Genomic DNA, 27,274 nt, shown 5'->3' on the forward strand with positions numbered 1-27,274 from the left:
AGACAAGATAATCCTTTAGTAGTCCCACAGCAGGGAAATGTGCATCATAACAGCAGCACAGGGATAGTGCAAACAAGAAGTATCAGTGAAAAGAAAAAAAACACAAAGCAGTATATGAGAATGCATCTGTAAAAAAAAAAAAAAGTAAAAAATACTGAGCAATATAAAAAAAGGAAATATATATATATATATATATAATAAATAGAGAGGCTAAAATTATTGGTGGACAATAAAATTCATGACACATCTTTGATGAATCATGCTTAAGGATATATCTATAATGTCCCTACATCACCTCTGAACAGACAGAACGATGCTGAAACGGGCCTTAATATCAGAGATTTGTATTTCCCATTTTTGCTGAGCAACAGTTTTGTGTGAAAGGAAATAAAAGCCTGTCTCATATAGATGCCTGTCCCAAATATAAGCCTGCTGAGGTCAGTGATTTAAGCAATAATAGCCCCGGCTATTAATTAAAGTTTCACGGTATTGCAGAATTCAATGTCATGTTGCAAAAATTAAAACCTATATGTGGAGTGCTTCTTTTGTTCTTAATGTATGTTTTGAGGGTTTTCCTGTCTTGTAATTATTCATTAGTGTCTTCAGCATCTCATCACTTAAATCTGTCAGGCTGAGTGTGTTTCTCGGCTCATCCTCTCTGTCGACCACAGCTTGTATTATTAATAAGTTGGCTCAGCTATTTAGGTCCCCAATCTGGTCTAGAATAAAGTAGAATGACTGAACAGAATAAAGACACATTTCTGATGAAGTGACGGTCGGCAAAACGTCAGCATCTGCACCTTTGTATGATCTGTTTCTTTCATGCTTCTTTTTGTGGGAGTGTATCCTCAGTCTCATTGAAGGTTTGGAGATGTTTTATTCTATTAAAACTGTATTATTTGTAAATTTGGGAGTTATATTTGTCGATTTGTTGTGTGTTTTCTGATAATTACCCTGGTCTTCATTATGCTGGTTCTTTAAATATCTTTCAAGCATTATAACAAATGTCAGTATAGCGAGAAAAACAAATAACCAGCTCGTGCTGTTTTCTGTTTGTTTGTTTTTTGGGTTTTTTTGCATCTGCCCTGAAACTGTGTTAGCCATAATGACCTCTTTCCTTCTCAGTGAGGTTCTACATTCAAGTTTTCTGGTAAAACTGTGTTACTTTTAAATGTACCTTTTCTACCTCACTAAGAAAAAAGCAATGCATTTTTTCTCTTTGCATTTTTTATTTACTTGAGGCTTAACAATTTGTGGTCAAGTATTCCTACACACTGAGCTGACTGAATAAAAAGCTGAAAAATATCCTTCATCCTGTGATTTTTCTTCGTTTTAAGACGGTTACCTTCTGCCTCTGTCTTTATTCACTCTAGAGTGATAACCAGGTTGCCATGGTGATCCTCCTGCAGCATAGCAACAACCTCAGCATCGGCCATAGCTCAGTGTCGGACCCCGCCGCCGCCGGCGCGCTGAGCCGGGCGGGTCACACCGCGGCGGCCGTTGTCCTCGGGTTCATCCTGGTGCTGGGTTTTCTCGGTAACTTCCTCGTGCTGTTGGTGTTCTCGCGCTTTCCCGGGCTGGTGACCCCAGTGAACCTGCTGCTGATCAACATCAGCGTCAGCGACATGCTGGTCTGCATCTTCGGGACTCCCCTCAGCTTCGCGGCCAGTGTGCGCGGCAGGTGGCTGACCGGGTCCTACGGGTGCCGGTGGTACGGTTTCTCCAACGCGTTTTTCGGTGAGTGATCGCATTGAAACTCCTGTACGCAATTTAACCCTTTGAAACCTGAGGCAAAACATGGGGAGAAGGCATAGAGCAACAGAAGAAGAAATGACCCAAAAATTGGCAAGACATTAGTAAAAAAGTACAAGACCCCCCCCAAAAAAGTGCTTAAATATATAACAATTCTGTTACATATTTTTTTTAAAGTAGGTCCATGTAATTCTGACCACTAAAAAAGAAATAACACAATTTTAAATATAAAAACATGATAACCATAAATATAGTTTTCAGGACATTTTCCCCTATTTTTATTTTTTAAAATCATTTTCGAATAATCCTCCCCTCGCTTTAAGCTAATTTTTCTTGTCACCTTTTGCTAATTTCTTGCAAGTTGTGGGAATTTTTTGCTAAATTGTTTTTTTGCTTTTATCACCCTGTTTTCAAAATAGAAAAAGAATCAGCTCAGGTTACAAAAATAACTTCTTAAAGGCGTCTGAGCAGCACAAGAACACTGATGTAGATTCAGTTTTGAAAGGGTTAATTGGCAGTTTAAACTATAACAATGCATCAGATGAACTGGTTGATCATGCATTTTGGATGTCATACCTTAATCTGCAAAGCAAAAGATAACTACAGATGTTGGGTGAATGCAGTGGAGTGAAAAGTAAACGTTTAGTGGTTTTTGTTCACTAACGGTCTAATAACTGAAGAGTTTCTCTGATGTTTGGATCAGTATGAGCTCTAACTGCTTTCTTATGATGTCTGTCTCTCTCCCTCTCTGTCAGGTATGGTGTCCCTTGTGTCCCTCTCTCTGCTGTCCTTAGAGCGATACACTGTGGTGCTCAGCAGTACACAGTCAGACTCCTCTCAGTACCGCAGGGCCAGACTCGCTGTTGCGGCCTCATGGTTCTACTCGCTGGTCTGGACTCTGCCGCCTCTGCTGGGCTGGAGCAGGTCTGTGCTGCCCAAACATTAACCCATCCCTTCACTCACTAGATCATTCACTCAGACTGATTATGCTAAAACTGCTGGTGCTGGTTTATTCACCTAACCCCTTGAAACTTGAGCATATTGGCTTGATTTCTTTCAAAAACATGGGAAGAAGGCATTAAACAACAATAGAAGAAATGACCCCAAAATTGGCAATATATTTGTAAAAAGTACAAGAAAATTACCCGAAAATGAGAAAAAAAGCAAAGTGCTTAAAATGTAAAATAATAAATAACATATTTTTTAACATGAATTGTGATAATTATGAATATAGTTTTTTCCTACACATTTTTCTTTTACTTTGAAAAAGTAATTTTCTAAATCTACTATTCATGGAAAATTTCTTACCAAGTTGGTCATTGATGTTTTCCCATGTTTTCAACAAAACTGCACCAATTTGTCCAGGCTTCAAAGGTTTAAATACTTGTTGAAGGCACCTGAAAGGACAAGAAAAGAAAAGGGATGTCATTCCAGGGTTCATAGGGTCAATAAAAAACTGAATTAAGTGTGAGTGGAGTGACTCTAAAAGAAAAGAACTTAAAAAAGGCACAAATTTTGGTCAACTTCACAACAGGTTACTCTGACTTCCTGAATTAAAATGTTTGTTTTACAGTTTAATGAAAATGATAATCAGTAATGCCCCTAAAAAAACTTTTTCACACTTTTAAAGTAAAATATCGGGCTGTTATTTATTGATAAACCATATCATATGCATGTCTCAAATAAGACAAAATGAAATCAAAAATGAAGAAAGGGCTCTCCACACACTAAATATCAGTTGTGGGCGATACTCGAAATATTAAGTATTTATTTAAATATTTAACTTCATCTTGTCCTTTCTTCATTTGTTTTTTTTTTTTTTTTTGCATTTCCTGAGTTTGACAACCAGCAGACTGACATTTCTCGTTGAAGATGAAATAGCATGTTGAAGAGATGTCTGCCTTCCTTTCCTGAGCTCTATGAATAAATAAACTTCGACAAATGAATAAAAGAAAAGTAGTTCGTCCCACTTTGTCGTTCCAAACAGAGATATTAAACACATCATACCATAGAAACTTCATACCGTTAAATATAAAACCTCTGACATCAGAGCCTATGTTGTGTGTTATGGGGCAGCTATGGGCCGGAGGGTCCCGGCACCACCTGCTCCGTGCAGTGGCACCAGCGCTCGACCACGGCTCGCTCCTACATCAGCTGTTTGTTCATCTTCTGCCTGCTGCTGCCGCTGCTGCTCATGTTCTTCTGCTACGGGAGGATCCTGCTGGCTGTGCGAGCGGTGGCAAGACAGGTGAGGGAGCAGAATGACCTTTGACCCCTCTATGATACGTGTGATGACATTATGCATCTATCAGTCTCTGTAAAAGCAGTGTGTGTGTGTGTGTGTGTGTGTGTCAAGGTCACCAGGATGAGCCAGTCCTCAGCTGAGCAGAGGGAAGGCCGTGTCCTACTTATGGTGGTCTCCATGGTGACGGGCTACCTATTGTGCTGGATGCCATACGGCGTTGTGGCTATGCTCGCCTCCTTTGGACGGCCTGGCATGGTGCCGCCTGCCGCCAGTTTGATTCCATCCCTGCTGGCAAAGACTAGCACCGTCCTCAACCCTGTTATTTATGTACTGCTCAACAACCAGGTATCAACAATGCAACAACGTCATCTCCCTCATTCTTCTCTCTGAGGTTTGCTTTTATTCAAAACAAAACAAAACTAAAGGCACGTGTGTGCATCTACAAAAGAAGCTAGGCCTTCATTAAAGTATAGGTTCACACTTTATCACTGAAACTGTGTTTTAACCTCATTGTTACATTGATATATCCCAAAAAGTTTGCTGCACCACAGCCTCTTTGCTGTTTCATGTGCTTGTTTTATATTTTGCAACACAACTGAGCTTTAATTTAAGTATTTATCATTTTATCATTTATCATTTTTAGTCAAATATAATGACACAGTGACACACCACAAGCCTTGTTAAAAGTATGGAAGCCCGTTCCTGCCAATGTGATAAAATAAAAAGGTTATAATTAGAAACTTTGTCAAAATACTGACTCACTTATCACAAAATAATGACTAAATATCTTAAATTCATACATAGTATCTCAAAATAAAGAGAAAGTTTCTTAAAAGATTGACTTTGTATCCCAAAATAAGGAGAAACCATACTTAATTATTATTTTTAAGAAAATTTGTCATTATATTGTACATTATACATTGTATTGTTATTAATCACGTTGGTAGAAATGGGCTTCCATACTAAAGACTACTGTCTTAGCGTCACACTGCTATAATAACTTTGGACCAATGGTTGACAGTTTAAAAAGAAAAAGGATCAACTGTTGCACCAGAACAAAGTATATTGTATTTTTTTAATTCCATAAAGCGTATTTGGTCGACTTACAACTAGGGATGTGCAAAATTTGATAACTAGGTGAATAAACGTTGCTACTCTTGCTGTTCAGTGCCAGAAATACTAGTTGATTAAACAGTTTATTAAAATTGTCATGGTAAAATGATTCAGTTTATAAGTATATAAATTTTGGCTCATCAAGTTTATTTTACTATTCCTAAAAAAAGAAGAGTAGAGATTTTCTGCATCAAAATGTATCATTTTTAAGTGATTTTTAAGTGACCGTCAGTGAAATTAGTTATTCATCCCCGCTTACAACAACCTGACAGGCTCATCAGTCTCATCAACACTTAATGACATTACTGTCATTATTTTTGGCTTGGCAAATCTAAATCCAACCTATAAAACTAATCAACAAACAGCACATTTTGCCTAACTGACTACCTTTCAGTATGTACATCCCATCTAATGTAGCTGAGGAGGAGAAATTTCCCACCTGAAGTTAGTTCCTGTGAAATGAAAATGGAATCTGACCTTGTCCTCACATTTGCTTGTCTCTCAGTTCTCCAGGTGTTTCCTGTACATGATCAGGTGCAGCTCTGAAGCCCCGCCCACACCTGTTCGCCACACTTTGCCCAGCAGCAGGGGTGTGTGGCATCACACTCCCGACCTGCCAACAGAGGAACAAAACACATCCAGAGGCCAGCAGGTAGAGCGGCCCGCTCCGGTGCTGGTGGCTCATTACACAACATAGAGGTCAATTATCCATTATCAATGAATGCAAAGGCATTATTCCACTTTTATTTCCAATTTATTTTAGATCTTTTTAAATAAGAAATAAAATAAAATGCAAAATGTTGCAGGAATTGATTTTAATCGCCTCTTTTAGAACTATAATTGAATCTATATATTTTGTGTTAGGGTTTTTTTTTTATCTGTGAATTACATCAAAGTCAAAACAAGATGGACAAGTTTGACGACATGTGACTTCATACAAACTACTCGTGTCGTCTTTACACCACTAGGGGGCGTTGTGGCTCAGATGATGTACAGTAGTGTATCTGAGACCTAAATGAACAAAATCCATAAAAAACATTGTACAGTGACATTTAGACTTTTTTTTTATTCATGTTAGGCAATATACAACAATTAAAAAAACCCTCAATTCAGAATAAACAACTTTAGATTCCTGAATGAATGGTCAACACCAAAATAATTTATTAAGAAAATAAACATACGTCTTCAAAAATATACAGTCATTATGCTTCATGAACACTGACTGAACTCTCAGTAAGTGAAATATTTGTCGAAAGACACATTCACATTTGTGGTGAATCATAACAACTTTACAAACATGATGAAATACTTCCAGGTATGAGATGAGAGGATGCGTCAAAATGCAATGTAATACTGTCACCATGGAGGAAATGTTGGGTCAACATGATATATAAAACCCAAACCGTTTTAGGAGTCTATGTTTTAAAACCTCCACCCAATGTTCAGACATGAACACTGCACATGAGTCTTACAATTCAAAAATACACATGGGAGACTTTAAAAATGTTCCTGTGAGGTTTAATTACTGCTGAACTGAAAGTCTGTGTTTAAGGTGCATCCATTTCTTGGACCAGCGAAGCTGATTTACAGGATTTTCCTCTTTCACTTAGCTGGGGTGTGGAGTCTCTGTTGCTTTTGAACTCTGATTAAAGAGAAAAAACAATTTTCAAGTATGACTGGAAATATTACGTCAGAGCTGCATCACCTAACTGTGGTGCTTTGATCTTGACAGCTGTAAAAAATATGCTATCTGCTAGGGTTGGATGATAAATGAATATATTGTTTATCAGCCAAACGAGTTGCTGTATATCAGCATATCGGACATCGTTAAAAACTCCAGTCTCGTGCACACTTAATACAGATGTGCGGGGGCGGTCTTGATTTAGGACGTAGAGCGTTTTTTTCACTGAATGCTGGGATGGCAGATTCCTCCGCAGTTCTTTCTGTCCACGTGTCGAAGCTTCCTTAGCCAAATCACTGAGCTCCCCTTTGTTGGTCAGCACCTTTCATGGTAGCTTACTGCCATTGGAGTGCATGTGTATGAGTGAATGACAGGCAAAATTGTGAAGTGCTATGCAAATATCTTCCATTTCTTAAAGCAATGTGAAAATATGCGAAAGTTCAAATGAATTGTCAGTTCTCATCATGGAGATAGATGAACTGGCAGCTAGAGGCTAACGGTGCTAACTCCACAAACAGCGCTAAACTTTGACATTAATGCAGACAGAGCTAACAGTGTTAAGTGGGGGGAACTGGAAGGGGGGCGCTTTCTCGACAACACGCTGCTGATATCAACTGTAAGCACCGTATGAGTGCAGCGTCCGGTGAGCGCTGAGGTGTAATTCCATGCATGGCGCAGTTGGGCTTCTGCATAGGAATACGCAAGTTATACAGCTGAGAAATCATAGCATCAAAGGAGAGGGCTGTGTGACGGCAAGTAAAGTGGTGAAAACACTTGAAATATAGCGTCCACTCAGAAAGATTCTGTTTGGCTTTTTAGGTAACCTTTTTTTTTGAAAGGCCAAAGTACATTTTGATATCAACCCCGCTCCACAGCAGTGTACTTCTGAGCTCTGGGGTGCAAGTCCCATCTGTTTCTGCAAACAGGGAGTGCGCCGACTGCCAGGAACTGTGTGTAATACACTGGCAATAAATGAGTACCTCATACAGAAAATGAAAATCACAAATTATGGCATTAATAATCTGAATATTGCAGAGAACCTCTTAATTCTCTTAGGGTTTCTCTTCACAATCTTGTCAGCGTTATCATTAACAAATATATTATTTTCAGGGGTCACTATTTTCAGTTACATCTTTATTAAAAAAAATCTAGATTTTATCAACCTTTATGTTGATTTAACATGAGGACATAAACTCCATGTAAAAATCTGTAGAACTAAACCAAATAATCAATCAGTTGAAAGGAAAATAATGAACAGGCATTTAGATAATCTCTTCATTTTTTAAGTCATCACCTTAAAAAGATGTCCCTTTGAGTTCTTGATGGGCTTCAGGGTATTTTTCAGCGAAAATATATATATATGTTAAATTTATTTTATAAAACAATGAGCATTTATTCTGTTCTCCCGCAGGTCAGTATCTTTTTAACCTCACCTGTGAGTAGTTGAACAGAGACACCATGGGCTCTGGTTTCGTGTAGTCGGGTGGGTTGGCGTGGGGGTCGTAGCCGAGGCGAGCCAGCATGGGGGCGATTTCAGCCATGTCGCTTACCACATCAGAGGGAATGTGCCCGACCCACTTGGAGAGGGCCTCTGTGTTCACCGGCTTCATCACCTGGTCCGTGGAGCGCTCAACCCTGCACACACACACACACAAGGTCAGTCTGTGTGTGTGTGTGTGTGTGTATGTGTGCAACCATAATGCAACAAGTTTTATATGGAAGCAAAAACGTTCCAAAACAAATGATTGTGATCAGCCATTGATAATTAACAAATGGAAGAAAACTGAAACCAGAAAGAAACAAAGTGGAATATAATACGAACTGTTGTAGTTTGTAAGTCATTGTTAAGTACTGTATGTATTCGCTGTGTTGTGATTAAAAACCCTAAATGTAGTTGTTTATGACAAAAAACTTTGTCAAAATTGTCCTTATAACACTTTTCCATTTAATTATAACACAGTAATTGCATAAATAGACAGGAAATACAACAATATAACAATGTGTTCAATTTTCACTTTGTTTGTTTTAACGTTAGCATTTTAAATCTTTCATACAATACCAGCCCGTCCACCCTAAATAAATACATGTTTCTGTGTACACCCATTCAGAGCTATAAACACATAATGTGATCATTTATGTTTCTGTGGACGTTATAAAACATTTGTGTGACTAATACTAAACTAATCGTTGCATAACTAAATAAAGGGCGCTAAGTGTCTCAGAATGTGGCCTAATTCCTTCAAATACACGCCAGGTTTGGTTTGTGCAGTGTGAAGCAGCCAGATTTCCACCACATCCCCCTGAGCTTCTGCCCTGCAAAGAGAGTCTCAACTTGAATCACGACAAACAAGTGGAGCAACACAAATTAAACATCTACCAAGGAAGACTGGAAGCTTTACTTAAACTCAAAAGGTTTGGCTGCTTTAGGAAAAACTCTGGCTGAACTCAGCGGACTCATATATTACTTGTGATGTTTGTGCTCAAATCTGTCTAAACTTTTCTGCATTTTAATTCAGTGAAAACAACAACACTACAATCACTTAAATAACTTGGTAACTCGCAGGTGCCGGGTCATGGCTACTATTGCACAAACTGAGGTGTGATATTCTCTGATATTTATAGGGTTTAATGAAACAAGGTTATGTTTACATTCTGTGATGACACATATACAACACAGGTTTCTCTGTCTGATTATGATGCATGTTTAAATTGACTGTTTTTAGACGCAATACGTAAAAATACTTTGTATATAATGTAAAATAAAGGGATTTAGTATTTAAATTTAACACAATGAAATACTGTGGCTACATTGTGTCAGATACGATTTATACAAAATAAGAATAAATACATTTTGTTACTCTGATAAAATTATTTTCTATGGCGCACGCCATAGCTCAACATCACCATGCTATTCAGAGGGGTTGTTGGGGAAAGGTAAATGATCATTTTTAAAAATTTAATTATGGGTGATTTTAGAATTTCTGGATGTTTAAATTATTTGCCACAGCCCTATTAGAGTGGTATAATGATTTGTCTTTTTGATGACAACTTGCCAATTGTAAATAAACAAATAAAGGGCAAACATCAGGTTTCAGTGTGATTTCCTGAATACCGGAGAAATCAAAGCAGCTGGAGGTTGGCATGCTCCCAGTTTGCAGAAACGTAAAGGGCGTGCACGCCATAGCTCAACATCACCATGCTATTCAGACAGCGTATGTTATATGTCGCACTAGAAGCAGGCGCTGTTGTGTTAAACGTCACACCCTTCACGTCTTTTGGTCTGGGGTTGCATGTTGCCAGCCTTGTTTGGTTCTGTATAAAAAAATCAAAGCCAGCATAATGACAGCTCTTTGTTGAGGCCATATCACAGGATCTCTGTGTAAAAAGTGCTGGAGAGAGAAGTGTGAGATTCCTTTTAGCAGCCTGTAAGAAATGACACCTTTCTTCCTTAAATATAACAACTCCTCAAAGCCAGCAAGGTGGGAATTCACAGGAGGAATTAAGCCAAATAAAACACACAGACAGATGAAGATCTCTGCAATTTTCTATCACTGAAATGCAACACTTATTGGACCTTAACATTAGAAAAACTTAAAAGCAACTTCCCAGAAAATACATAAAACCACAGCACATGAAATGGAAACTGCAGGGTTAGATGTCTCGAGAGTAAACTTGGTGTACACAAACACACACTTCAGACACTCACTTGGACAGAGATACACCACCAGCTTTCCCAATCAGCTCTTCATGGTGCAGCACTGACGGGTCCCACTGCAGCTCTAGGAAGTGAAGCAACTTCCTCATTTCCTCCTCTGCGTGGAGGACGAGCTGCTCGTAGCGGACGGGCAGACATCTGGACTCCCCAGCTGCCTGGCACTGGCTGAACATTGTCTCCACCGCACTGCTCCACTTGGTCAGACAGTCCCTGTAGCTGGTCAGGTCAAAGCCAGAAATGGTCACCTATGAGTGGAGGCAGAGAGATAAGATTAACACAGGACAGAGCAGAATGGAAAATGTATTGTGTCACAATGTGGCTCCAGTACAAACTTGTCAAGTGACTGTGAAGACGTTTGCCTGCCTGCAGCCTGATAAGAGGAGTACCCGGCATACCTTGCGTGATATCATGGAGTGCACAGTTGCCCGGCCATCTCGTAGCATGAGCACAAATTTGGCTTTAGGGAAGATGCGTGAAAGATAAGAGAGAGACTTCAAGGCGAATGGATCCTTGTTGCAAAGGCGAGGTGCAGGCTCTCCGTGGCCAACTATCACCTGAAACACAATAAGTGGATATCACAACAAGGAATGCCTCAGCTGCTACATGCAAAGCCTCTTAATACTCAGAATACCAATATTTTTCACACTGGTACTGAGACGCCAAATTTAAACATACATATGTGTCATTTATAATAACAAGCTCACTTATTCTCTTAAAGAGACACATGAATATTTTACCCAGTAGAGACTTATTATTACCAGTATGTTCTCATCCCAGGCTGTCAAATACAAACGCCTCACCCTTTAGTGTCTCTATGAGACGCCTGGTTTGACATCTGTATGTGATGCACAGCTGTCTCCTGTCCTGGGTGAAACTCGATGTAACTTGTGGTTAAACAGCACTACAAGGTTAGGTTTAGAAAAACATCATGTTTTGGGTTAAATTAGTACTTAATGTGACATAAATTTGTCACATAAGTGAGTTACACCATGCCACATTACAGCACTGACTTCTGGGTTCACAAGCAGTGTTGTTCTGAGAGAGAGCTTTTTTTTTTTTTTTTACACATCCACCACAGCTCCCACCCACCCCACACAGACTTTCTCGCCTGACGGCAGATGCTCTGGATGTCAAATATTGCCATAGATGTGTTTACATTGGAGTTGAAAACTCTGTGTGTGTCATATAGAAATCCAAGTGTGCCTTTGGGGTTGGTATCATACGCCGAGAGGCATGACAAAGCGTTGATATTTGATGAGCTGGGAACGAGAACCAGTTGTTATTACTACCACTGAGTAGCAAAAGCCTGTGAGTTCCTATACAGGTAGTAACTAGAGAACTGAATCACAACACAGTGCCTCTGCAATTTAAAAACAAACCAAAAACAGTTTGTTAATGTTGTTGACCATCAGTTCAGTTTGTTTTGGAACCAGTATTGATAAAACCTTAAATGATACCAAGCCCTCGTTACTACCTAGAATACCGATTCATTAATGTAAACAGCCTTGTTTCAATCATTTTTGACATGTATGTGTAATCTGTTTCCATCATGTAATTTAGTGGTTGTTGCTCAAATTGCATCTTATTTTGCATTTTTGTATTAGATAGCCCTCAAAGCAAAACTTAAGCTACATGTTGCTTCAAAATAAACCTTACATATTAGACATTCACATTAGTTGATCGACTGAATTTGCTGTTTTGCTTTTTTTTTGTTTGAGTCATTTTTCAAGAAAAAATACAGAATATTTGTGGTTCCAGCTTTTTAAAATGAGAGGATTTTTTGCCTTGTTTTGCCTACATGATTCACTGATTAATCAAGAAGGTAACCAGCAGATGAATCAATAACTAATTATTAATTGCAGCCCTAAGGGCATGTTCTGCTTGTGTTCCCCATGTATGTAAACACATCATCCTTAATCTGACACATGCCTTCCAGACCCAAAAAATATTTGCAGATCAACAGATGGAGAGGCACTGAGGGGCTCACCTCTAACAGGAACGCTCGCACGGCTGAGTCCAACACTTGGTCAGTAACGCCGGCCTCGTCCAATCGTATCCTCTCCTTTACCGAGCGGCTCCAGGTGGCCCGCATGGCCAAGAGGCGAGGAATTACTCTGGTTTCTTCCCCACAACGCACAGCATTGTGGGCATCAAGCATGACACGCATCAGCGTGGTACCGCTCCTGGGAAAGCCTCCAATAAAGATGAGGGGTGTGTCTTCAGGGAAGTGTTCAGTTAGGGATAAACTCTGATTGGCTGAGCCCAGGTTGAGCTCCATCCACCTGTACCGATGGCTTTTTGGAGGGCACTCTATCCCGCTCATGCCCAGGTAGAGCAGGGAGGCAGAGCAGAGGAGCACGCAGCCCAGCAGCAGACTCGATCTGGTGTTCCTCATGGTTCAGATTCAGGACATAAAATAAAAATCGGGGGCACCTGAGGAGACGGCTGGAGTCAGATGTTAATGTAGCTACTTGTTAAACTTCGGCAAAGGTCAGTTTAATACTTAGGTACGCACTGACAGCCTGTATGATGAGGATGACTGTGACAAACACAGCTGAGGTGATGCTGAGGAAGGCCTGGTGGAGACCAGGACGATGGAGTCTCCTCGAGAGACTCCTCACTCCTTTGCAGCTCCTCAGCCCTGGTGTCGGACAGCAGGATCCAGGCCTGCTGCGCTCCACAGCCGGCCACGTCTCTTATCCATCGTTCCTACCTAAAACATGACAACAACATAACTTAACATAACTTTATACTGCACCATCAAATATGGAATGCCTCTATTTCTCCAGGGCCGTAAATCATGCTTCAGTATAGGATGAGATTTTTTTCCAAGCATGATATCACAGCTTGCTGCTTAACACACAAAAAAATCATCATATTTTTAATTTCCAATAAATGAGTAACTCCAAACATTTCCCACTGGCCTGTATGAGTGAGCTATTATCAGCAAGCAGGGCGTAGTGGCGGCTGCTGTGTTATTTTGCCAAGAGCACTTGTACACACTTTCAGAGTTTCTGAAACGCATCCAGTTTTAGTTCTCAAAGCAGTTATTTTGCATCTCCTCTCTGGGGAGCCACTGACCGTTAAGCCATATCAAAGTTCACTGTGGCATGCAACACAGATACACTCACAGGCAGTGTATCTGAATTTACTAATTACAGCCTCCTCGTGTTTTTATTCTCACTGACAGATTCTGCCACACTGAAACGGAAAGCAATTTGTTTGATATCAGATTACTATTTACCAAGCCAGCTGTCTTGCAACTTCCCTGTTTCTCTGCTGTAATGTGCCCATGGGCAGTTTCACCAGCGTAAGCGAGAATCTAATTCCTCTTATTAGCACACACTCAAACTAAAACACACACACATGCAAAACTGACTGTATGTTCAGCTGAACATACAAAAATTCTAAATGACATTACTAATGTTTCTAAATAAAATACTGATATCACTGCAGTATTTGAATTACTTTTAGAGCAGCATTACAGCTCTGAAACTCAAATTCCCGACTCAAACAGCAGTGTCACTTCTTACAGACGCTGTGAGCAACTACGGGATATGTCTCCCTCTTTCAAGAGATATTTTGATTTCTGTCCTGTTCCGGCTGAACGTGCAGGGAGCCTAACATCTGGATGCCACGTGGGGAACTCTCCTCTCTCTTGGCTGGAGTAGCTGGCCTGTAAAATTCAGTTTAGTGATCAAAGCAAAACGGAAAAACAGCTGGAAATGAGGACATCCCAGCCTGGCTGGCATACTTAGGTGCTGCTTTAAGCCATGCTAAGTCCGGTGGTATCCACAAGCTTTACATGTAATGCATTTCCATGCAGAGATTAAGCCACTTGGAGTTTGCAGAGAATTAGGCCATTGGCTTAAGATGAGTCTTGCTGCTTTTTTCTCTAAACAGATTTAAAGAGCTGGTTCATCCAAATTACAAAAAAAGCATTAAATGGCATTCAGTTAGCGCATTTACCTGTGCGTTGTGTTTCAGAGCCGGTGGCAATAAATACTGCAGAGTTATTTTACCCGGGTGTGAATGCCGATTATAACCTTTCCCATTACATTCAAAAGCCAGATGTTAGCGGGTGTAAGCTGGTATTTTTGTTCTAATGCAGTGAAAAATAGGCTATATTTAGTTCCCTGAACATATGACAAAGAAAACCAGCAAATATGAGAACATGAAAACAATGGGTGTTTAGCATTTTTGCTGGAAAAAAAATACTTAGATGATAAATTGATTATTATTTCCTGTTTATCAACTTATCGATTTCCAGTTTCAGCTCTATCTCACTTATGTTTGGTGTCAGCTGACCATGCAGATAGTTTTCAGATAGTTGTCTCAGAGATAGATGTCTGGAACATGCATAAACAAATGCAAACCGGTATGCTCGTCTAAACACAACTAGTGTTTTTTTTGTTTCGTTTGTTTTTCATAAAGCTGTTACTGCAAAGACACCGACTATAATAATTCTGTGGACTGAGCTTGAAAAGGTCACTGCGTTCACTGATCAAGGACAAGCCAACAAACAAAGTCTAAAATAAACTGAAAACTGTGACTTGCAATTACAGTCAGTGGTTGGCGAGAAAGAAAGCATCACATTGACATCTTTGAGCAGAAGGGTGTCAGGAAACCCAAAGCCAGTGTCGCCTCCTCCTTTTCACAGGAGGAACACAGACTTCCTGCCAAAGGGAAAGTCTAACAGGGAGAACATCGCCTACATTTACCCTGAACTCAGGTTAACGCATTAATACATTACTGTCGAGAGCCCATCTATTCTTAGAGCTGTTTGCTTTAAACACTCCCATAGAATTTATGACTCTTTAAAGTCCACTGGGTAGGATTTAGGGGGATATATAGGCAGAAATGGTATATAATATATTAACTGTGTTTTCTTTAGTGTACAATCACCTGAAAATAAGACTTGTGTTTTCATTATACATACATAGGGAGCAGGTCCTTGTTCACAGAGTCCTCCATGCTGTGCTGCGATGTTTCTACAGTGGCACAGAATGGACAAACCAAACACTGGCTCTAGATAGAGCCATTTGCATTTTCTGGTTAGCAGCCCCTCTGAGATAAGAGTGTCAAAAAATGTTTTTTTCTTTTTCTTTTCTTTTCTTTTTTTTTTTTTTTACATGAAAGAGCTTTAGTCAGTGTTTTTTTTTTAAATTTGTTTCAATCACCTGATTCATTTGTTAAAGAGAGGATGAGACCTTTGCAGATAATTTGGCTCCCAGTACAAACCTCCTGAACATCTGGATAGTAAGTTTAGAAAGAAAAAAAGGTGATTACACATTATCAGGTGCTGGGCAAGCAACCTGTTGAAGAAAGCCCTATTTGTAAACTGAAACTGCTTTATTCAAAATTTTTACAAATTTAAATCCATTAGTTTGGGAAAGGAGGAGACTTTAGTGGATAATTCGACTCCTGGTAAAAATCTCCTGAAAATTTGGACGAGAAATAAGGTGAGCACAAATTAAGTTATCGGAGAAAATAGGTGAGCACATGGTCATGTTGAGGTGTAGGAGAAACACTAATTTGTTATGTTAAACTGCTTTATTATGTGTTTTTACTGATGTTAATCACCTGATCTGTTTTCTTTGAAGAGGAAGAGACCACTGCAGGTATTCTGGCTCCCAGTAAAAACCTACTTAAAAATTAACACTGAAGGAATTGTAACCAGGAGAAGTTTCATCTTCTTGCAATCCACACCGCTCAATGTCACTAAATTCCCCTAAATCATACCAAGTGTTCCTTTAAGTAGCTTTATGTATGTTTATTTTTATACAAACTTTTCTTCTTTACTTTATTCTATAGCAAAAAAGTGACAAGGTAAATGTTTAATTGCAGCTGCTTCATCAAGAATTGCTCCCTTTTTTCTGCCCTGGCCAGATATTGGAGCTGATATTTGGTGTAAGCATGAGAGTAACTTTTATTTTGTAAAACCTCAGGGAGGTGTTTTTATTCATTCATTTTTAATTTCAATTTTCACTTGACTTTACAAAAAAAAAAGTTGCCGGGAACTTGCTGTATATGATGTTGAAAGTTTCAGTTTTATTGAACATTTTCTGAAGGCATTTAAACAAAGTGTTGTGTATGAGATTGTTATATTCTAAAGTCTGACAGAGATTTTAATTTTTATTGTAAATGAATATCGGTTTCAAATACCGGTTATCGGTCTCACTAACTACTAATAATCTGTATTGTTATTGGCCCTGAAAAACCAATATCGCTCAACCTCTAAATTATTTACTTAATTATTTTCTAATTTCATGTATTTCTATATGAGGCATTCTTGCTCTCAGTGCTGTTGTGACAGCTCCCTTTCAGTGACAAACAAGGTGAAATGTATCTTAAAAAGGTGCATATTCAACTGCAGCTGTAAGAACTGCTTTTTCTTTCTGAAGCGTTGCACAAGTATGCGTTGAACCAGGTGCATACTGGTGGAAATATCATAAACAGGTCAAAGCTATCATGGTAGTCAACGGTGGTGTGTGCAGTAATAGGATTATCCCACGGCTGCAAAGCAAAGGCCCAGCAGCCAGCCACCAACATCTGGCCTGACTGGATGATGCATCTTTTCTGCAAAAAAAACACCCGAGGCAGGAAGCCACCAGGTGAATGACCTGCTATCAGTCAAACACACCGTGACAGACCAGCGGCCACCTCCAGCTCACCACGGAGAGCATGTCAGTGTGTTATTATCTTTTTTATAGAATAAAAACACTCATTTAGCTGTCTATATACAGCTAACACGCGTCGTAAATATATCCGTTAAAAATGGTGTTCACTCACCAGCGTCTGTGAAACCGCCGAAATCCGCAGAAAAAAACATGAACCTTGATCCCCAAAAGCTGAAACCAGCACCTCCTCTGTCAACATCGGTGTCCTCTCTCGTGTGGTGAATCTATCGGCGGAGGTCACAATGCCATTTAGTGTTTTAAAGGACACATAATTACACAACGTTTCGCCGCTGGTTCCTGGTGTAACTTTGCACCGTGAGAGAAGTCGGGCTGTATCTACCGTTGAGAGGGGAAAAAACCCACTGAGCACGAGCTCAGCCAGGCTCAGAGAGCTGGGCTCTGATTGGTCGGTGAACGTTCTGAATACTAAAGCACATCTGCTACGGCGATTCCTATTGGCGGATGTGTTAAAGGACAATTCCACCGCTGTAACAAACGCAGCGTTTTCTATCTGTCTTTTTCACACTCGAGGCTAAAATTACTTTAGTCCATCGATTCGTGTGCTCTCAGTAAAAGCCCACGGGGGAAATCTAATCATAGTGTGGGATTTAGCTGAGGTTAAACCCGCCTCATTTCATTTACCCGCGTTTTCATTAGTAAAAACAGATTTGGGTAACTCTTTTAGTATGATATGGATCTTCATGATACACTGTGGCCTCTGTGAAGGACCAGATGTGTCTAAATTACATTTGTAAGCCTGTGAAAAAGCAGTAAATAAACCATAACACTGAAATTCATGAATTAGTAATGACACACATCCATAACCGATGAATTATGAAATAGGACAAGCCCAATAAAAGGTATGCCATTAAATCAGTTTTAATAAAAATAACTAATGTTTTTCTTGTCTTGACTGCAGGTAATTTATTTATTTGTTTATTAACTGGCAAACAGAATGTAAAAAAAGAAGACAGAAAAACAAAATACACACTATGCTAGAAATTCATCGACATACAATTGAGTCCTGCTTTTTCTAACTCCCAGTCCTAACAAAACTGAAATCAAAATTGAAACCAGCTGCTCACCAATGCCCCTGTCAAACCATATTTGTCCCAAACATAGTTCATCTCTCACATTTTCTGTACTGCCATTTCACAGGGACAAATCACTTTGCACTTTTGTCCCCTGTATGAATCATTGTATTGTTTTTTTTCTATTCTTTCCTTTTTATTTTGTTCCTCATTTCCACTCATTTCCATTGTCTGTTACCTGCCAGTAGACTATGGATGTAAAATAGCAGTCCTGCTAACTCTGGTCTATTTGCATTAGTATTTTATACTGATGTTCATTAATATGCTATGTCCCTTATAAATAAATAAACAAACAAAAACAATATGTAGGCCTAACTTTAGGTCAACAAGGAGCAGAAAAAAGAACAATAACCATCAGATAATTCCAGAAATTATAAGTAAATTTTAAAATTTACTGAATTATTTTCTTCTTGATACTGACATTAGATACTTTGCAACTGTTTCCTACTGCAAGTATTTTGTTTACAACAATGTATCTTTTTAGAAAATGATGTTAAAACCTCTTACCTTGATTTATGTCAGGTTTTCTTTGCTATTAAAATGGATGGACATTTTCAAGTCAACACTAAGTAGACACGCATCCCTATTGCTGCACGAAGAACATACACAGTGTGATTAAAAAAAAAAAAAAAAAAAAAGAAAGAAAACTCATGACCAGATTAACCCACTGGGGATATCCGAGTGTACAAGATGAGCTGATTGGCCCCTATTAACCCCTGTTCATCCCACTTTCTGTGCAATATGTAGCCTTCAGTTTGTCTATGCTACAATACTACCTGGCCCCAGGTTTGCAGGATTGCAAAACACATTTAGACACCCAGAGACTGAAGTCATAAGACAAAAAACACTTTAAAGTGACAGTTCACCTAAAAATAAAAAAACATTTTACCTCTTACCTATAGTTCTATTTAGCCTATCAATATAGATTGTTTTTATTTGAGTTGCTGAGTGTTGGAGATATCGACTGTAGAGATGTCTGCCTTCTCTCCAATATAATGTAACTATTTAACCTAATTATTTATTTTGTGGTGAATTGTCCCTTTTAAGCCTTCACTCTAAGTAGGCACTGGTCACATGCTTATTCAGTTACCACAGCACAAAGAGGCATCCTAAAAGTTGCTTGGCCTTAGTCTAACCTGGAGCTGAAAAACACAAAATGTTCAGTTTATAAAATATATAAAATTAACCACTTCCCTTTTTAACTTTTCATCACGAAAAATGGTTCATCCATTCAGTATACAAAGATTGGGGACAGTTTCTGGATACAATTAAGGTCACATAAGAAGGTTGAGGATAATTTACCACCTTGTGCAAGGTAGGTAAAATATCTTTAGGACATCCCACTTAATAATCTCTATAATTTTCAGATTGGAAGGTGCTGAACATTTTCTTTGTAATCAGGCATCAAAGATGTGTCCCTCGTGTTTTCACTTCCAAGCTCAATTCATGGCCGGGGTTATTTGGGTCTCCTGCATGTGCTGGTATAAAATTAATATCGGTGACTTTCACTTTGCCTGAGTATCTTGTGTTAGAAGTGTTGAGTAAGCACAGGATGTTGATGCGCTACATTAACAGGAAGCTCAAAACAGAAAGATACAAGAGTCTAACCAGCACATCCTTCCTCTATTACATCACAACGCCCCAGCACAGATGAGCAGATCCAGAGCCTGTGGTTGAAGAGTTTGTCAGTTTACATTAGAGTAAAGTTTTGTCTGTAATCTGTGAGTTGTTATAGCATCCTGTTTGTGTGACTGATCATGTGTGCTGAACGAAATATACAATATAATGGCTGGACCACAGCGTGCAAGGCCAGCCCTATAAAAGGGAAACTCTGTGAGTGAGTGATGAAGTTGTACCAATGGTTAGTGAGACTGATGGTGTGAGTTTGCTGTTTTCCCATTGGCTGTGCTTCTTTCAAAACTGATAGGTGTGGACACCATGGGCACACTGATGGCTGATGATCCTGTATTACTGTAAAGTTATTCCTCATTCTCTGTAAACAGTGTAACGTGGTAGCAGATATAGGTATACTGAGGCTACTTAGAAGCTACATTCTGATTAAAAGATTAACAGACTCAGGAACAAAAGTATTTCTCAACCTGTTCAGTTGAGCTTCTGGGACTCTAAATCTCCTGTGTGATGGCAAAAGCTAATATTCTTCAACGTGTCAGACGGATTGGACGTAATATTATCAGCCAGAGACAACATTCTTTTAGTATACGCAATGTGGACACTTGACCCAAGCACCTTGTCCATAATCTTTGAGCAGATATGCAGCAGTCTAGCCAATCTAGCTGTAAACTGAACAGAGAGAGAACCATCAATGATTCAACACTGCATGATGCTCTGTATGGCTCTGACTGGAAAAAGGTATATCATCTCTGTGTACATGAAAGGTTTACTGTGGAAGATTACTGTAACACTCTCGTTTAGCAGCAAAATTTCATCACTTTTCCAACACTTTCAATGATTTTTACTGATAACATTTCCAGGCTTGGAGACTGTGATTGTGAAATTTTATGACTCTTCTAGGTTTTCCGTGGCTGTAGGAATCCTACACCTTGCTCTGCCCGCTGCCCTTGTTACCTGGCCCAGGATAAGCGGATGAAAATGGATTGATAACAATTTACTACAATTAGAGATTAAAGCTAGAGACTAAAACCTCAGACAATCATCCCAAAAGACTACATTTACAGAAAATCAAATGACTAATGTTCTTTTCTACCTTTGTGCTGCATTCACAGACCTACAGGATGAGGCAGATATTCTGAAGGTGACACCGCCATCGCCTGACTGTGAAATGGGTTTCAGATTATGGTCTTTATTTAGCACCAGTTCCACACAGTCTGTCATGTTGCACCACATGTCAGTAAGAGTTACCTATTTTATGTGCCCTTACATGCTCATCAACCCTCAGACAAACCCTGCTGACTTTTCCTCAATGCAGATGTTGCGGTGTTAACTTCCCTGTCTGCCGACCAGGTCATTCAAAGTGACAAAAAGCTGCAAACACTTTTCAGCTGTTATTATTTATGCAGCAACAGAGCGAAAAGATTAGCATGTTTCAAAAAACACCGCATGAATGTGAACAACCATCATGTCTTGGTGCATACTGTCTAGTCTCTTTGTTATTACATCGCCATTTTAATAATACTGTCTGGCCTTATGTTAGTCCCGTACCAAAGTTTAAATGCGTGACTGACTTATATTACAGCTTGGGAAATGATACAGCAGCAAAAACCCTTATTTATACATGCCACGGTAGAAACTGACAACTGAGTCAGAAACCAAAAATACACCAGGTTAATAGCAGACTTCGCATAAACATGAACTGATTTGAAAAACAAATTAGACCAGTCTGATGCAAAACATGATGCATGTGACTCACAGTCAAAAGAGCCCTGTGCTTATGAAAGCACACACGTTTGATTTGTATTTAAACATGTAAATGAAAATAAAAACAACATTCCTACATTTATTAAATTATTCACTTTAATATGAATAATTATGTAAGTCATTTCAAAGGTAACGAGCCAGGCAGCCATTGTGCGTCCCTTCTCTCAGCATGGTTTTCAGTTCAAACTGTGATGCTAAATGGCTCACGAAAAAGCCGGTTTGAATCACAGAAAAAAAAAGCAAATAGTCCAGTTCTCCACCTGTGGGCGGTTTCTGTGTCATGACTGTTCAGCGGCTTCATCCATCTCAGCCTCTGCTGGAGCTGTGTTCTCCTGCTCCGGGTCACCAGGTAGGACGTCTGCGACCGTCTGAATGAGCTCCTCGATCTGCTCCTCTGATAACCGCTCCTCACTCTCCTCCACCATCTGTAAACAAACAGAAAATTTAACCTCTGTTATTACAAATGGCTTAAACACCAGCTGTCTGTTTTTTAAAAAGTTGTTCTGATGCACTTCTTTGCCTAATTTCATTCATAAGATGCCATACACATGAACCTCACTTGCCTCAACCCTGTTAGATCAGTTTATCTGCAGTTTTCAAAACAATCTCACCTAAAACTCCAGTAACAACACGTACTGTATGTTCTTCAGCAGATGAAGTTTAACAGTTGGCATGAAATTGTAGATGTTCAGATTTTCTAAGTGGACGAGAAGTCCTTGAAGGGGACGTGTTATGCACATTTCCGGGTTTATATTTTCATTTTGGGGGTCTACTAGAAATTGTTTATATGCTTTAGTGTTAAAAAAACACATTATTCATCTCAGCTTTGTTTAACATGTATGTTCGACAACATGATGCAAATCACAAAAAAAAAAAAATTCTGGCCCATTTAGAGATTTATAAATATAATGCATGAGAACTGGCAAACTGAGCCAATGGTTTTGTCAACAGCTGTTTCCAAGATAAAAAAAAATGTGTTGAACCTCAAATGATCTGCACATTATTTATAACTTAACCATTTTGTATGCTATTGTTTTTTACTCACTGTCAGCATAAGTGTATGATATAATTCAAGAGGTAATAGCGAGAGGACCTAAAGTTATGAACTTCTCAGGAATAATGAACTGTCAGAAAACAACACAGAGCATGTTTGTGTTTACCAACCTGACCGGTGTGAGATCACTGTCTCGCTGTGGAAATATGCTTTGCAGCTCATTGAGTCCTGACTGCTGCAGGGCCATTTTACTTTTGCATGTGCACCACTACAGTTTATTGATGTTCCTGGTAATGGACTGAATTAACTGATCCCCCCCCCCCCCAAATACTCTGTGGCCTGGGTGTGTTCTACGGTGAGCTGCATCTGGATGAAAGCATAAGTGACACAGATTCAGACATTTCAAAAGTCGCACCAGTGAGTGGTTTTGACAGTGATGTCCTCTCTATAATGGAACCAATGGAGTCATGCACAGCGCAGAAATGGCTCCACGCCATTTGTGCTTTGGAACAGTGAGACACATTCAGTTAGTCAAAAATACAACTTGGCCTATGAATTGTAAATGCAGAGTCTCTGAGGACAAGGCTGAAATTATTCCACATCTTTCCTACTGTCACAAGTAACATTACACACAAAAAAGAAAAGAAAAGAAAAAAACTAGCAATTTGAAATTCTTATTCTCAACACTATCCAGTCTTGTCTGGGGCACTCAGCCACATGCCCGTTCAACCTACTGAGGACTCAAAAACAGGTCACGAACAGTTAGTTTTATTTTTATGTTATTTATTTACCAGCTGTAATTAAAAAAAAAAACATAAGTCAAACAGGAGTAAACGGTGCATTTGTTTAGGGACTATTTTCACCTGCGGATGAATGCACATTTGCTGCTGTTAGTGTTTCCAGCAGCAGGTCGTGTATGTGGGACTGACGTCAAGTAAACTGCAGAGCACCTGTTCATTGTAATGAAGGAACAGGTCAACCGGTGCTAAATTGAGGCTCACTGATGTGTTTTTATTGTTTTAAACAGACAGTGCTTGTTAGAAGGATCGTCTCATCCTCGTTTTTTTTTTACTTTTTGGGGATATATAGACAAAAAGAAAAAAACCTCACCAAACATACTTCAAGCAAGTCTTTAAATATGACACCTTGGCTAGTCGCTACCACAATAAATGTGTGAACGGATCATGGAAATGTAAACCAGCAGTAAATAATAGACAACATAGTGACGAAAAATGCTCACCAGCTGAATTTCCACTGCTGTCTGTGGCCGGTGGTTCAGTAGCTGCAGTTTTTCTGCCCTGACGGGGGATAAAACATCAATGAGTATGTTGTGTAAAAAGCAGTACATGTAGACCAGAGGTGTCCAAACTTTTTTAAATGGAGGCCAAATTAAATATAATGTGTTTCTCACGTCATATAGCTTATTTTAAAAAGACAACAACGCACAAACAAACAATAGAAATGCAACAGTTTCATCTTTCACTGAAAATGTATTCAATTTTACACCATTCCTGACAGCAGCGTTCCTCTCTGTCCTCTTTACACTTCTTTTCTGTGACCATGTCTGCATCATGGCAGGAAATGTCTGCCGTTAGGTAGCCATTCAGTTAGCTAATTTACTCTGTTTATGAAAACACATCAGTTCCTGCCTGCGTGTCTACGAGCTGTGTTACAGTCCTTCCGTTGTGGGGAAAAAATGCAAAGTGTTCATGCTTGATTAACAAACACTGTGAGGCATGCCAGGGTAAATTCTGAAAGTCAAGCCAAGGGCCGGTCTGAGGGCCACGATTGGCCCCAGGGCCAGACCTTGGTCATGTCTGATGTAGACCGTGTATGTGTTTATCTAAAGAAAATAATGTTGCAATCTGTGTAATCTTTGAATTCAAAGTTGTGAGCACAGCTACACTTTTATGAGGTTTCACTGACTTTGTGAGTTTGTGAGGCATCATGGTGGTGAGGAAGTCTTTGACGATCTCTGGACTCTGCCTGCTGCACGGCGTCTTCGACAGGTACTTCAGCGTCTGGGAGGAAATGCAGAGGACACTGTCACCACGGGCACACAGAGCAGGTTGGCGTCAGTGAGGAGAAAAGAGGACGAATGCCGACCTCATACATGATGGTGTTGAGATTCTGCTGCCCGGTGCTGCTTTTGTTCTTCCCGATGTCCTTCCTCTGTTCCTTCAGGTCTGTCAAGAGTTTGAACACCTGAGAAACACACAGAAATTAAACTATTAACCATTAAATTATGTTCATCTGTTGACTGGACACTACAAAAAGATTTCATGTAAAACAATAAGACATGGCACATTACCTCATAGTTACTGAGCATAGCAGCATTAGCATTTTTCCTGAAAAGAAGAAAAAAAAAGGTTCAAACATAGTTTAATTCTTGACCTTTGCAAACTGTTTGTAACCAAATAATCTAAATTCAAAGACCGCACTTTTTCCTCATTTTTGGAGTTTTTAACCAGGTCTCGTAGTCTTCACTTCCAGTCACTGAGTGAAAACTGAGAAATGTGACTGAAAGTTATGAGTGACTGACTGATGGTGACGATTTGAGATACTTTGCTTATGTTAACAGAAAAAAAGTGATTATGATAAACAGGAAGTTGTGATTTAGACGTGCACAAATAAAGAAGGTTGGGTGTACTTAAAAATGTATGTGCTGCTTTGATTTATATATACATATATATATACATATATATATATATATATATATATATATATATATATATATATATATATATATATACATATATAAAACAGTTGTCGATCTATTTTAAACTGAAAATTTGTAAACAAATCAAAATGCTTTACTGTGTTGGAATTGTTTTTCTATTGCATACAATTTCTGATTTTCCAATGGCAAAAAGTGGCATTCAACCAAGAGTAAAGCTACAAAACACAAAAATTTATTTTCTAAGTCACTTATTGCTACAATGACATGAAAAACTTTTTAAAAAATTAGCTCCCCCAAAGCCTGGCTCGACATCATTTTCCTTGTGTTGTGTTCAAGTGCCTTTCACAAGCTATTTGAGCGTTTGAAACCTGAGCAAATCTCTTTAAAAACATGGAAAAGGGCAATAACCAATTTGGCATGAATGTTCCACAAATTGCAAGAAATTAATAAAAGGTGACGAAGAAAATTAGTTTTTTTTAAAGAAGAGAGAATTATTAGTTAATTATAAAAGGTAGTGAATTATTTATTTTTTTTAAATGAAAAATGTCCTTTAAATAATGTCCTAAAAATGGTCTATATATACTATATTTGTAATCATCATAAAAATACACATATATTAATTGATTTTCTGCAATTTCTGAGGTTATTTTCTTGTTCGTTTTTTACTTTTCATTTTTTTTTTGGGCTTAATTTCAGGTCATTTGTAAGTAACTTTTTAGTTCTTGTTATTTTCACACCATATTTTGGTAAGTTTCTCATTGCATTGTCATGTTTTTTAAAGAAATCAAACCTATCTGCTCAAGTTTCAAAGGGTTAAATGTCTTTTTTACTAAAATAAAAACACAAATCCACCGACACAAAAGTTTGCCTGGATCCGTGTGTAGGTTAATGCTGAAGCTGGCTTATTGCCCTCAAAGTGTCTCACATTATTAGTTAAAAAACAACAACTCAGCGCATTGTTTGTCGATCGCGATAAACAGAGACCAGAGCTTTAAAGCCGGTGTGTGTCTACACGCTGCTCACCACAGCGCGATCAATACAGAAACCGGAAACACGTGACTGATGTAAATCACAATATTCAGCTACAGGAATAAACATTATACATCTGCCGTTTAACAAAATCACGACAGAAAAACTGTGAATGTAAAAACATATCTTAAATTCTTACACTTCCATCTCGACAGGCACTTCGCGTTGGTCCTCTTCAAAAGTGTCCGTGAAGAAAATGTAATCAAGGTCGAACGTTCCGCCCTGTATCATACCGGCTTCAGTGTTACAACCCCATTTTTTTTATTTATTACCAGAGAATAATAGAGTATTATTTTAAAAAATCTACTTGCCCTCGCTTTTTCATTTTTGTGTGGTTTTTGATGCCTTCTCCTTGTTCCATGCAGGCTACTGTGATTTTAAAAAAGTTATGAGGACTTTAATGAAGACATCATGACCACACTGGGCAAGCTGATGGGGATCACAAAGACAAATAAAGCAATAAGCTGTTAAAATATATGTCCATTTATGTTGTCACTGCAGATAAGTGCAGACCACATGCAGACTGAGTGGATCCTGTCCATCTAATGCAAATCAAAATAGTTGGATAATGAATCTATGAAGCCCTAAACCAAATAAAGAAATCTTGTATGTAGGTTGAAATTAATTCACATATTAAACAGCATTCAGATGTAAAAATACATTCAATGATACTATACATAAAATGAAGACATCATGTCCAGTTAGTGCCACTATTTTCCATTCATCTTAATATCGGCATGTCACAGAGATTCAAGGAGACAAATCCTTAAGTCAGTTATTGTCAGAATTTGACCTCTCATTTATAGTTCATAGAAGAGCAAAGGTTCATAACTTATGCAGTCCACATATATAGGAAATCACTTTTTTGAATATAAAAAAAAATCCCTTAATATTATTT

At 38.8% G+C, this 27,274-nt stretch overlaps 3 protein-coding genes across 4 annotated transcripts; 1 reads left to right on the forward strand and 2 right to left on the reverse strand.

Moving 5' to 3' along the window:
* Window positions 1-1,379: 1,379 nt before the first annotated feature.
* Window positions 1,380-5,882, forward strand: LOC121952222 (pinopsin-like). Its single transcript, XM_088088948.1, has 5 exons — window positions 1,380-1,737; window positions 2,508-2,676; window positions 3,829-4,000; window positions 4,109-4,342; window positions 5,616-5,882. The coding sequence occupies exons 1-5, from the start codon at window positions 1,392-1,394 to the stop codon at window positions 5,805-5,807; spliced, it is 1,113 nt and encodes a 370-aa protein (XP_087945074.1). The 5' UTR covers window positions 1,380-1,391; the 3' UTR covers window positions 5,808-5,882.
* A 274-nt stretch (window positions 5,883-6,156) lies between these two features.
* On the reverse strand, window positions 6,157-17,539 carry tpst1l (tyrosylprotein sulfotransferase 1, like). 2 transcript variants are annotated; one of them, XM_042498761.2, is made up of 6 exons: window positions 17,299-17,539; window positions 12,494-13,219; window positions 10,902-11,060; window positions 10,498-10,751; window positions 8,225-8,426; window positions 6,157-7,129 (listed from the first exon to the last, which is right to left on the reverse strand). In XM_042498761.2, the coding sequence occupies exons 2-6, from the start codon at window positions 12,899-12,901 to the stop codon at window positions 7,127-7,129; spliced, it is 1,026 nt and encodes a 341-aa protein (XP_042354695.1). In that variant the 5' UTR covers window positions 12,902-13,219; window positions 17,299-17,539; the 3' UTR covers window positions 6,157-7,126. The 2 variants fall into 2 exon arrangements, with proteins under 2 accessions (XP_042354695.1, XP_042354692.1); XM_042498758.2 differs by having other exon boundaries at window positions 6,157-6,752; window positions 17,299-17,538.
* Window positions 17,540-21,078: 3,539 nt separating this feature from the next.
* crcp (calcitonin gene-related peptide-receptor component protein) lies at window positions 21,079-27,210 on the reverse strand. Its single transcript, XM_042498653.2, has 6 exons — window positions 26,516-27,210; window positions 24,979-25,015; window positions 24,774-24,872; window positions 24,594-24,688; window positions 23,908-23,965; window positions 21,079-22,098 (listed from the first exon to the last, which is right to left on the reverse strand). Exons 1-6 carry the CDS (start codon window positions 26,605-26,607, stop codon window positions 21,952-21,954), a joined length of 528 nt encoding a protein of 175 aa, XP_042354587.2. The 5' UTR covers window positions 26,608-27,210; the 3' UTR covers window positions 21,079-21,951.
* Between the last annotated feature and the right edge of the window lie 64 nt (window positions 27,211-27,274).

Source organism: Plectropomus leopardus, chromosome 15, assembly GCF_026936395.1.
Source record: "Plectropomus leopardus strain MGB_pleo_1.0 chromosome 15, ASM2693639v1, whole genome shotgun sequence".
In the NCBI taxonomy this organism is placed as follows: domain Eukaryota; kingdom Metazoa; phylum Chordata; class Actinopteri; order Perciformes; family Serranidae; genus Plectropomus; species Plectropomus leopardus.

Bases quoted from the DNA above. Each gene is read 5' to 3' on its own strand.
- crcp (XM_042498653.2), bottom strand. From the start codon at position 26,607: ATGATACAGGGCGGAACGTTCGACCTTGATTACATTTTCTTCACGGAC. The intron at 23,966-24,593 runs GTCAGTGAAACC...ATCCCCCGTCAG, and splicing joins ATGCCTCACAAACTCACAAA to GGCAGAAAAACTGCAGCTAC. The intron at 22,099-23,907 runs GTGAGCATTTTT...GTTTGTTTACAG, and splicing joins CAGCAGTGGAAATTCAGCTG to ATGGTGGAGGAGAGTGAGGA.
- tpst1l (XM_042498758.2), bottom strand. From the start codon at position 12,901: ATGAGGAACACCAGATCGAGTCTGCTGCTGGGCTGCGTGCTCCTCTGC. The intron at 11,061-12,493 runs GTGAGCCCCTCA...ATTGTGTTTCAG, and splicing joins TGCGAGCGTTCCTGTTAGAG to GTGATAGTTGGCCACGGAGA. The intron at 8,427-10,497 runs GTGAGTGTCTGA...GTGTGTGTGCAG, and splicing joins GGTGGTGTATCTCTGTCCAA to GGTTGAGCGCTCCACGGACC.
- LOC121952222 (XM_088088948.1), top strand. From the start codon at position 1,392: ATGGTGATCCTCCTGCAGCATAGCAACAACCTCAGCATCGGCCATAGC. The intron at 4,001-4,108 runs GTGAGGGAGCAG...GTGTGTGTCAAG, and splicing joins TGCGAGCGGTGGCAAGACAG to GTCACCAGGATGAGCCAGTC. The intron at 4,343-5,615 runs GTATCAACAATG...CTTGTCTCTCAG, and splicing joins ATGTACTGCTCAACAACCAG to TTCTCCAGGTGTTTCCTGTA.